General features: G+C 39.3%; 1 protein-coding gene across 3 annotated transcripts in view; it reads right to left on the bottom strand.

The window, feature by feature from the left end:
* The window catches only part of LOC117334368 (long-chain-fatty-acid--CoA ligase ACSBG2-like), a 33,133-nt gene that overhangs the window by 5,161 nt on the left and 15,406 nt on the right, over positions 1 to 12,566 (bottom strand). For 2 of the 3 annotated variants that reach the window (XM_033893948.1, XM_033893949.1), the window contains exons 3-14: positions 10,432 to 10,493; positions 9,085 to 9,249; positions 8,466 to 8,551; positions 7,939 to 8,027; positions 7,358 to 7,559; positions 6,795 to 6,896; positions 5,054 to 5,101; positions 4,485 to 4,652; positions 3,847 to 4,028; positions 3,084 to 3,271; positions 1,791 to 1,909; positions 15 to 165 (exon numbers count right to left, since the gene is read on the bottom strand). In XM_033893948.1, coding sequence (XP_033749839.1) covers positions 15 to 165; positions 1,791 to 1,909; positions 3,084 to 3,271; positions 3,847 to 4,028; positions 4,485 to 4,652; positions 5,054 to 5,101; positions 6,795 to 6,896; positions 7,358 to 7,559; positions 7,939 to 8,027; positions 8,466 to 8,551; positions 9,085 to 9,249; positions 10,432 to 10,493 — 1,562 coding nt within the window. The other variant, XM_033893950.1, reaches the window with a different exon arrangement.

The following is a 12,566-nucleotide window of genomic DNA, read 5'->3' as shown; positions in this document are numbered from 1 at the left end:
AGATGATACTGTACCTTTTATTCTGCCTGTGATGTAGAGGAAGCCGTTGTCATCATGTTTACCGATGTCACCAGAGTGAAGCCAGCCGTCGTCATCAATCGCTTCTTTTGTCTTCTCTTCATTGTTGAGGTAGCCCATGAATACATTACGACCCCACATACACACCTTCAGAAGTAAAAGTACATTACGACCCCACATACACACCTTCAGAAGTAAAAGTACATTACGACCCCATATACACGCCTTCAGAAGTAAAAGTACGTTACGACCCCACATACACACCTTCAGAAGTAAAAGTATGTTACGACCCCACATACACACCTTCAGAAGTAAAAGTACGTTACGACCCCACATACACACCTTCAGAAGTAAAAGTATGTTACGACCCCACATACACACCTTCAGAGGTAAAAGTACATTACGACCCCACATACACACCTTCAGATGTAAAAGTACGTTACGACCCCACATACACACCTTCAGAAGTAAAAGTATGTTACGACCCCACATACACACCTTCAGATGTAAAAGTACGTTACGACCCTACATACACACCTTTAGAAGTAAAAGTACATTACGACCCCACATACACACCTTCAGAAGTAAAAGTACGTTACGACCCCACATACACACCTTCAGAAGTAAAAGTATGTTACGACCCCACATACACACCTTCAGATGTAAAAGTACGTTACGACCCCACATACACACCTTCAGAAGTAAAAGTATGTTACGACCCCACATACACACCTTCAGATGTAAAAGTACATTACGACCCCACATACACACCTTCAGAAGTAAAAGTACGTTACGACCCCACATACACACCTTCAGAAGTAAAAGTACATTACGACCCCACATACACACCTTCAGAAGTAAAAGTATGTTATAACCCCACATACACACCTTCAGAAGTAAAAGTACGTTAAGACCCCACATACACACCTTCAGAAGTAAAAGTACGTTACGACCCCACATACACACCTTCAGAAGTAAAAGTACGTTACGACCCCACATACACACCTTCAGAAGTAAAAGTACGTTACGACCCCACATACACACCTTCAGAAGTAAAAGTACGTTACGACCCCACATACACACCTTCAGAAGTAAAAGTACGTTACGACCCCACATACACACCTTCAGATGTAAAAGTAAGCGGCCACTCACACAGATTTACATGAAATCCCCCTATCCCTTAATTAAATCATGCATACTGGGTATTGCTAAAGCAATATATGATTCCACTACTGGCCCCCACTAAAAATAGTAAGTGACCTTGACCTTGACCCAAAAACACTTAAACTCAATCAAGATATTATGGTCCTTTATCATTGTGTGAATTTTGATTAAAAATTCCCTCAAGGAATGAAGCCGCTAGATTGCTGACAAACTTTGGCGTTAAAAGACAGAAGAAACCTATAGCCCTCATCCCCGGTTTTACCGGAAAGGGACTAATAAGTCAGTCCAGTGGTTATTTGATAACTTGTACACCAGATTTCTATATTAAAAGTTGTTTATTTTTTACCTTTGACCTTTAACTTTGACTGATGATCATCAGAATCAAATCTAGTGTATTGTTACTTGATGTCTTAAAATTAAGTCAGTAAAAACAGTATATTGAGAAAATTCTTCAAATAAATATCTTGCGTCATGACTCACTTTCGTTACCTACTGTATCATGCTTATAATGTAGTGTTGGTAGTCAAGTTTGAAATTCCAAACATGACCCTCAACATTAAATATTACGGAAATTTTAAACATTGCTAATCAAATGAATTGTGACCTACTTCTCCACTGCCATCCTTCTCTGGCGTTTCGGCCTCCATAAGTTTGGTAGTGACCCCAGGAATGTCACGGCCAACACTCCCAATTCTGAAGTTTTCTGGCATCTCTGAGGTGTGGGGGCCTAGAAATCACGATGATAATGTAAATTAATACATACACAAAATACAATTTATCAAGTCAATCACGTTTGTATATCTTTATTTACATTATTTCAATCAAATCCAGATGATTTCCATCACAACAATCAATCTTATGTTTTTAAGACATCCTCAATTTACAAGAATGTACTCATATGCCAAGAAAACTGTTTGGCTTTGTGGTAGAAATAAAATTGAGCAGCTCTGAATTATGCAATTCAATCAAGATTCAAGATTCCTGTCTATAATTGCTGTGTTTAGTACTAGAAAAGATACAAACCTTGACTGACATTTGCTGGGCCATTTAGATAAATGTTTTGATAATAAGTATTGACAAGGAAAGTAATTTAAAACTGATTTTTATATATTTAGTCAAATACAGACAGCAGAGAGATTTTTTCTTTATTTAGTCTAATAAAGAGAGCAGAGATTTTTTAAAATATATCTCATCTAATAAAGAGAGCAGAGATTTTTTAAAATATATCTAATCTAATACTGAGAGCAGAGATTTTTTAAAATATATCTCATCTAATAAAGAGAGCAGAGATTTTTTAAAATATATCTCATCTAATAAAGAGAGCAGAGATTTTTCAAAATATATCTAATCTAATACTGAGAGCAGAGATTTTTTTAAATATATCTAGTCTAATACAGTTTGTTTGTTTGTTTCGTTTAACGTCCTATTAACAGCCAGGGTCATTTAAGGACGTGCCAGGTTTTGGAGGTGGAGGAAAGCCTGAGTACCCGGAGAAAAACCACCGGCCTACAGTCAGTACCCGGCAACTGTCCCACGTAGGTTTCAGACTCGCAACCCAGAGGTTGAGGGCTAGTGATAAAGTGTCAGGACACCTTAACCACTCGGCCACCGAGGCCCCTAAGTCTAATACAGACAGCACAAAGATAGTTTTTATATATTTAGTCTAATACAGACAGCACAGAGATTTTTCTTTAATAAGTCTTATGTGGAGAGCACAAATATTGTTTTCTTTATTTAGTCTAATACGGAGAACACAGAGATTTTTTTTATATATTTAGTCTAATAAACAGAGCATGGGGATTATTTTTTTATACATTTAGTCTAATTTGGAGAGCACAGAGATTTTATATATATTTATTCTAGTACAGACAACATAGAGATGGTCTGTCTGATTAACCTACCTGTACTTTCACTCATGCCATAGACAGACAGGATGTTGATATTGAAACAGTAGAAATATTCGATGGTTTCCTTGGTGATGGGTGCAGCCCCGGTTATGTATAACTGGCAGCGGTCCAAGCCGAGGCTCTTCTTGACCTTTTTAAACAGTAAGGTCTGGGCTACACTCCAGCCTCTTGGCTTGTGTTGGCTGGGGAAATAGAAAATGTTGACATCTTGAACATCTATTTTGATTTATAATTGATTTTAGGATTTTTAGATTTACCTAATGATTAGGAAAGTTTCCAAATTGACCACATTAATAGCATTCATGAAAAGATGAAATATACTGTAATTTGGATCCTGCATTTACATGTAAATAATAACTTGAAGGTGCATGTCATGCATGTCGTGCATGTCTCAGCTGTCACACATGTCATGTTGTGTCTGTACATGTGCTGGTATGTTGTTCCTATATCATTTAAACAATCTGTGAACCCCTTCAACTCTGTATCACCAGTAATTCTCAATTTTTGACACTACAATAAATCCAGCCTCATTCCCACTGACAGTTTCCCCAGAGGAATTGGCTGACAAATTATTTCATCTGTGAAACTTTCAGAGGAGGAAAGAACTGAAGACTAGATTAGTGTGAATATTAGCACATTCTTTAAGTTAATCGCTGCCATCAATTTTGATGATCATAGCGATAGCGATAGAGGTGTGCTCGTAGCATTAAAAACATTTTGTTTACAAGTATAAAGATATTTTTTTCGTGGGTCTTACTGTCTCATTGAAGCGTAGACTCCCTTTAACCCCAATTTCTTGGCCTTGACACCAATAGTCTTTTTTATTCCGGAAACAGAACGAGCAGCTTCCTGCATCTTCTCGGCAAATTTCTCCCAGACTCTCGGAACTCCCAGGAATATCGTGGGACGGCACTCTACTAATGTATTCTTCAGAGTCCCCTACCAATTAATACACATGTATCCTCTTAATTATCATGTAAATTTTTGTTAATACATATTGATAAAGAGTTCTTTTTACACTGTGATTTGATATGAATCAATAATACAAGAAAAGAAATAATTATCTTTCAATAGAGGATCATTGAGGCTTTGATCAATATTTATAAGGTCATATGAACAGTTAAAGAGAGGTGCCCTGATTTTGATTGGTTTTTGTTTTAACGTCCTATAAACAGCCAGGGTCATTTAAGGACGTGCCAAGTTTTGGAGGTGGAGGAAAGCCGGAGTACCTGAAGAAAAACCACTGGCCTACGGTCAGTACCTGGCAACTGCCCCATGTAGGTTTCGAACTCACAACCCAGAGGTGGAGGGCTAGTGATAAGGCCCCCCTGAAATGTATTATACATTTCTGTGATGTATGTCTGTAAGAAGAATGACAGGAGATCGATACTCTACCTTCAGAGCATCTGGTTGTGCAAAATAGACGGTGGTTCCCGTGTAATAAGGCATGTGTATATCCAGGATCATCCCGGCACTGTGGCTCAGGGGCAGATAACTCACGACCACTTCCTCTCCCACTCTCAGATTGTAAACGCTCATTCCTGACCCACACAAGAAAGTCAGCTACAAAAGAAAATCAGAATTATCAGGACATTGAAATAAAAGCACAGCTGTTTAAAACTATACATAATCTAATAAATTTGTTTAAACTAGTCTAAAACCATCAGGATAAATCCGTCCATGCATATTTAAACAAATTAATGTACAAAATTTTCAAGTGTTCATTTTGAAATAAACTCCAGTATATCAATTAAGATTTGAAAATAAACTGACATCTTATTGTGTCAATTTTCAAAATGATCCTCTGATAAAAAATCATATGAAATATCTTTCATGAAGAAGCCTGAAAAATAATGCTGTTTCAATTTGTTCCTTATGTAAACATGCATATCCTTCAAATATTACAGACTTTACCACGCAGCATCACTCTAATTCATCAGATTCATCTGATCCCGCCTACTCACACTATCGTGGCTCTGCATCACTCCCTTTGGGTTTCCAGTTGTCCCAGACTGTTATAAAATAAAGAAAACATTTAATATGTAACTTTTCTATATAAAAATGTATTTTTTGCCCATAATCATTTTTTTTCTAAAGAGTTAAAATTGTTTTTTTTAAATTATATATTTTCCTGACTATTCTCAGGAATACACATACAAGTACCCCAGTAGTTTGTTTGTTTGTTTTTGTTTAACATCCTATTAACAGCCAGGGTCATTTAAGGACGTGCCAGGTTTTGGAGGTGGAGGAAAGCCAGAGTACGTTCAGTACCAGGCAACTGCCCTACTTAGGTTTTGAACTCGCCACCCAGAGGTCGAGGGCTAGTGGCCCTACCCCAGTAGATATTGTTTTGGAAAGTACAAAAGAAAACGATTGTTTGGGTATATGAATTCTTATATTTTGTACAAATTTTACAAGGGCATATTTAAGACTTTTGAACCTTATCTAGCCATACATGATGTTAAAATGTACATATTTGGTGTTATTCTTAATAAAGGAATCTCTAAATAATTGTACCACGTTCTATGGAAATGTTTGGCTTTACAAGAAATTGTCAAGAGAGAAAGAAGGTTTGCAAATTTCTGTCTGTATGCAGATGCCCCTTTTTCTTCTAGCCCCCTACTCCTCATGCCCCTTCCCTTCCCTTCTCTCCCTAGCCCCTTCCCCTCTCTCACCCTAGCCCCTTCCCCTCTCTCACCCTAGCCCCTTCCCCTCTCTCACCCTAGCCCCTTCCCCTCTCACACCCTAGCCCCTTCCCCTCTCTCACCCTAGCCCCTTCCCCTCTCACACCCTAGCCCCTTCCCCTCTCACACCCTAGCCCCTTCCCCTCTCACACCCTAGCCCCTTCCCCTCTCACACCCTAGCCCCTATCCATTACCTCTCCCCCTAGCTCCAGCCCCAATTCCCCCGACCCCGTCCCCCCCACTATGTCCCCTTTCCACCAGCTCCCTCTCCCCTCCTCCATACCTCTTTCCTCCCCCCTTTGCCCCCTTTCTACCAGCCCCCTCTTCCCCCCCCCCCCACTTTGCCCCCTTTCCACCAGCCCCCTCTCCCCTACCCCACACTTTGCCCTCTTTCCACCAGCCCCCACTCCCCTCCTCCCTACCTCCTTGCCCCCCCCAACTTTGCCCCTTTTCCACCAGCCCCCTCTCCCCTACCCCACACTTTGCCCCCTTTCCACCAGCCCCCACTCCCCTCCTCCATACCTCCTTGCACCCTCCAACTTTGCCCCCTTTCCACCAGCCCCCTCTTCCCTACCCCCCACTATGCCCCCTTTCCACCAGCCCACTCTCCCCTCCATCCTACCTCCTTCCCCCCCCCCCCCCCCACCCACTTTGCCCCCTTTCCACAAGCCCCCTCTTGCCTACCCTCCACTTTGCCCCTTTCCACCAGCCCACTCTCCCCTCCATCCTACCTCCTTGCCCCCCCCCCCCCCCCCCACTTTGCCCCCTTTCCACCAGCCCACTCTCCCCTCCATCCTACCTCCTTGCCCCCCACTTGGCCCCCTTTCCACCAGCCCCTCTTTGCCCCCTTTCCACCAGGCCCCTCTTCCCTACCCCCCACTATGCCCCCTTTCCACCAGCCCCCTCTCCCTTCCTCCCTACCTCCTTGCCCCTGTCCACCAGCCCCCTCAGTCCCTTGCCCCCCGCACTTTGCCCCCTTTCCCCCAGCCTCCTCCCCACAAACAAAACCAACCAGACTTACCGTGTATACAAGTGTACAGCAATAGTTTGGAGCCAGGTTCCTCACACGTTCAATTACAACAGAGTCCGACTCACCCCTGGATAAGTTCATAAACTCGTCCCACTGAAACAAACACGGAACTTACTGAACTAAAGCATGCTGGGTAACAGACTGATCCTAGTCCTGGTTTATATTGTAAATTAATGTAAAAATCTAACTTTAAATTCACCAGAGATCTACAAACTGACAGAGGATTCCACCACAAACAGAACACAGGGTATCTCCTCCAATATATAACTGTATACATGTATATAGCGTGATTAGGGATTAACTGCATGGACAGTATTTCTATTATACTTCAGTTATAAGTTATACAGATGTTGCAATCAAAAAGTATATCTTCACAAAATGTATTACCAATATTTTTTACATTCAGATTTTTTTCTCAAAAAATCCAATATTCAATGACTCCCTAAACTGACCGCCTTTAAACTGGACACCTCTATAAACTGACCAGATGTTTGGTCCTGGTGACGTCCAGTTTGGACAGGTTACACTTCATCAGGTTAATTCCCTATACTTACCGTGTAGATGTTTGGTCTGCGTACGGCCACCTCTCCAGTATACTGTATGATGGCCTTTAGGTGGGGAAGATTGTCCCAAACGGCCACAATCTTCTGCAGCTGTGCGTTGTTTTCGACCACCGCTATGTTACTTTGTGAATCCTCGAGGACGTACTGGCAAGCCTCTGCTGTGTTTGTAGTATATATCCCCGTACCAAGACCACTGAGGACGAAAAAATTGTATCAGTCTCTCGACTCCTACCAACAGTCTTTGTGTACGTAAACTAGATCATTCACAAAATACTATGAAGTAGAGAATATTTGCAGAAACATAAGAGGAAACGGAGCTTATTGCAGAATTTAACTGAATTTCAACATCAAAGTTGGAAAAATTAGAATTCCAATTTTTCAATTTTACTGCAAATAAATGTTTAATTCGAAATGACAAGAAACATTTGAAAATGTCACCATCCTATCTTTCACTGTTACTCAGGGGTGAAGATGGGCTCTTCTTAACGACATTTCAGGATCGGCTGACAGTGACTTTATAATAGACAGTGTATTCCTAAAGCCATTTTATTACAGGGACCTACAAGTCTTACCCAGCGTATATGCTTCCCATGTAAGATATGTGCCATTCCGGAGCATTGAATCCCAGGATACCAACACCATGAAAAGGCTGAAGGCCTAGCTGTAAGATAAAATGATAATTCACTTTAAATGAGGACAATTCCACATTTTCAAAAACGAAATATTTAAATCCTTATGGTGTTCTGTCTCGATCATATGATGCTGTAATTTGTGTGTGTCCTAAATTCTATAAATAATAAAGTCTAAAAGATGAATATTTCTTCACTTTTTGATTTTTATCTTATTTATTTATTTAGATAATATGAATCTAATAAATTAATTATTAATTTATTTATTTACTTTTCCATTTTATCAATTCATTTATTCATACATATTTATCTACTTAGCAAATCATTCAATGTAATTTGCCTTCAAATTTTTATGATTTCAATGTGTTTCTGAATCTTCAAAAAACAATTCTCAACGCTGATTTTCATTTAGTACAATCAAAGATAAAAGTAAGCGAGTACAGCTGTGGTAGGAATATTATAGATCATACCTTGATGAATGATTTAGCTGCCCGCTGTACATCAGAATAGTACTGCTGGTATGTCCACTTCTTCCACTGACCACCTCTCTTTACACCTGTAAAACATCTATACATAGTGACATTTCCTATCACCGCGTCCTATACATCCAGAGTCAAGGATTTTTACTGGCATCATTGTGCATTATTGTTTTAAACTGATCATGATAAGAAAAAAAACCAACAGGCCAATTATGCCTCCTGCAGCTTCGTAAAACAAAAGCATCAATTTCAGATTTCGGGCCTGATGAAAAAGGCGAAACCGGTAGACCAATAAAGATGAACCATTGAGGTCTCCTTTGACTGTTGTTATTGACCCTACCTACTTTGGATTATACCTTACACAATCACCCTGCATATCTCCGGAATATCCAGCTCAGGGACCCAGAAACCCAGTACTCAAGCCACTTATAAACTCACCGACGTTGGTTCTACACCCCTTTTCACAATTTCAGATAAAATTACAGTGACCTTGGCGATAGAAATTTTGATTTTTTTGAAACAATTTTAATATTTTTTTACAATATTATTACATGGAAACAATATCACCAAGGCAACATTTCATTAAGCCTCCATTTCAAACTCAACATACCCAAGGCAGGTTGGTTTGGCATCTTCTGTACAGTCCGTTCGAAGGCCGATGGGACCGTCATTGGTGGCTGAGTGTCATAACCTCTCCCCGTCCCCATCCTCAACTTGACAGGCTCAAATCTTTTGGTGGTCCATAAGTTCGTGGCAGGAACAGGTGTGTCCCGTCCTAGGTAAAATTAGACGGATATACATGACAATGTATCGTTGTTGATTCCGTCCTAGGTAAAATTAGACGGAGATAAATGTACATGACAATGTATCATTGTTGATTCCGTCCTAGGTAAAATTAGACAGATATACATGACAATGTATCATTGTTGATTCCGTCCTAGGTAAAATTAGACGGATATACATGACAATGTATCATTGTTGATTCCGTCCTAGGTAAAATTAGACGGATATACATGACAAAGTATCATTGTTGGTTCAGTCCTAGGTAAAATTAGACGGATATACATGACAAAGTATCATTGTTGATTCAGTCCTAGGTAAAATTAGACCGATATACATGACAATGTATCATTGTTGATTCCGTCCTAGGTAAAATTAGACAGATATACATGACAATGTATCATTGTTGGTTCAGTCCTAGGTAAAATTAGACAGATATACATGACAATGTATCATTGTTGGTTCAGTCCTAGGTAAAATTAGACAGATATACATGACAATGTATCATTGTTGATTCAGTCCTAGGTAAAATAAGACGGATATACATGACAATGTATCATTGTTGGTTCAGTCCTAGGTAAAATTAGACGGATATACATGACAATGTATCATTGTTGATTCAGTGTTATAGATGACAGTGTAAATAAGAGAAATTTCAAATTCCTGGGGTGATTTGCCGTTTTTAAGATCCCATACAATGTACATGTATATCCTTATATCTACTGTATGTGCCAATAATTTCTGGTAAATAGCCCTCCTATTTCTATAACAATTTTACTGGGGGTGAAAACTACATCGGCTAGATGAATTCTCTAACCATAAACTTTGACTAATTTCCTACACAAATAGTCCCCATATATAATTTTATCATTCATGTGATTGCTACTATGTGTTAACTAGTGATTTAAAATTATCAAAATGTCATTAACTGTTTGGAAATATGGTTTAAAAGACAAAAATTCTCACTGAGAGAAAATATATAGAGGATAATGAATGGTTTCTCATTGAAAATAACAGATATTTCGAGAGTATGAAAGAGTATCGATTTTTTTTCATGAGTGCAAAGCAAGAGTAAAAAATATAAAAATGTTCTGTCATACGAGTGAAATATATGTGAACATATGCAAAAGAGCAATAAAATGTTCTATTGTAATTTTGAAGTTCTTTAATCACTGACCTCTCTGTGTGGTTCCATTCTGTGGAGGCCCTGTCTTCTGCGGTAGATCTGACTCCACCGGCCTGTGTAAAACACATATGAAGATGTCCATCACTAGTGCACTAGACACCTTACAGTATCACAATGTCATAGGCATTCTATATTGTCACTATGTCAACAGACATTCTATAGTGTCACATTGTCATCATATACATTCTATAGTGTCACATTGTCATCATATACATTCTATAGTGTCACATTGTCATAGATATTCTATAGTGTCACAATGTCATATACATTCTATAGTGTCACATTGTCATCATATACATTCTATAGTGTCACATTGTCATAATATACATTCTATAGTCACAATGTCATCATAGACATTCTATAGTGTCATAATGTCAGACATTCTATAGTGTCACTATGTCAACATACATTATATAGTGTCACATTGTCATCATATACATTCTATAGTGTCACATTGTCATCATATACATTCTATAGTGTCACAATGTCATCATAGACATTCTACAGTGTCACCATGTCATCATAGACATTCTACAGTATCACAATGTCATCATAGACATTCTACAGTGTCACCATGTCAACACAGACATCCTACAGTGTCACCATGTCAACAGACATCCTAGAGTGTTACCATGTCATCATATACATCCTACAGTGTCACCATGTCAACATAGACATCCTACAGTGTCACCATTTCAACATAGACATCACACAGTGTCACCATGCCAACACAGACATCCTACAGTGTCACCATGTCAACAGACATCCTACAGTGTCACCATGTCAACATAGACATCCTACAGTATGACATTGTCATCATAGACATCCTAAACTATCACAATGTCATCATAGACATCCTACAGTGTCACCATGTCAACAGACATCCTATAGTGTCACTATGTCAACATACATTATATAGTGTCACATTGTCATCATATACATTCTATAGTGTCACATTGTCATCATATACATTCTATAGTGTCACAATGTCATCATAGACATTCTACAGTGTCACCATGTCATCATAGACATTCTACAGTATCACAATGTCATCATAGACATTCTACAGTGTCACCATGTCAACACAGACATCCTACAGTGTCACCATGTCAACAGACATCCTAGAGTGTTACCATGTCATCATATACATCCTACAGTGTCACCATGTCAACATAGACATCCTACAGTGTCACCATTTCAACATAGACATCACACAGTGTCACCATGCCAACACAGACATCCTACAGTGTCACCATGTCAACAGACATCCTACAGTGTCACCATGTCAACATAGACATCCTACAGTATGACATTGTCATCATAGACATCCTAAACTATCACAATGTCATCATAGACATCCTACAGTGTCACCATGTCAACAGACATCCTATAGTTTCACCATGTCAACAGACATTCTATAGTGTTACCATGTCATCATGGACATCCTACAGTGTCACCATGTCAACATAGACATCCTACAGTGTCACCATATCAACATAGACATCCTACAGTGTCACCATGTCAACAGACATCCTACAGTGTCACCATGTCAACACAGACATCCTACAGTGTCTCCATGTCAACATAGACATCCTACAGTGTCACCATGTCAACATAGACATCCTACAGTGTCCCCATGTCAACAGACATCCTACAGTATCACAATGTCATCATAGACATCCTACAGTATCGCAATGTCAACAGACATCCTACAGTGTCACCATGTCAACAGACATCATATAGTGTTACCATGTCAACACAGACATCCTACACTATCACATTGTCATCATAGACATCCTAAACTATCACAATGTCATCATAGACATCCTACAATGTTACCATGTCAACATAGACATCCTACAGTGTCACCATGTCAACACAGACACCCTACAGTGTCACCATGTCAACAGACATCCTATAGTGTTACCATGTCAACACAGACATCCTACAGTGTCACCTTGTCAACATAGACATCCTACAGTGTCACAATGTGCATAATTATGTGTTTTCATAATGCAGAGTTATCTCCTCTTGTGAGCAGGTATTCATGTCATTTGTTTGCAACAGTAATATCATGAATTTGTGAGAAAATTACATCATTTTCTCACAAATTCATGACATAATTT

Source organism: Pecten maximus, chromosome 9 (genome assembly GCF_902652985.1).
Source record: "Pecten maximus chromosome 9, xPecMax1.1, whole genome shotgun sequence".
Taxonomy (NCBI): Eukaryota; Metazoa; Mollusca; class Bivalvia; order Pectinida; family Pectinidae; genus Pecten; species Pecten maximus.
Note: the sequence above shows the minus strand (reverse complement) of the source record. Positions and strands in the feature narration are given on the sequence as shown.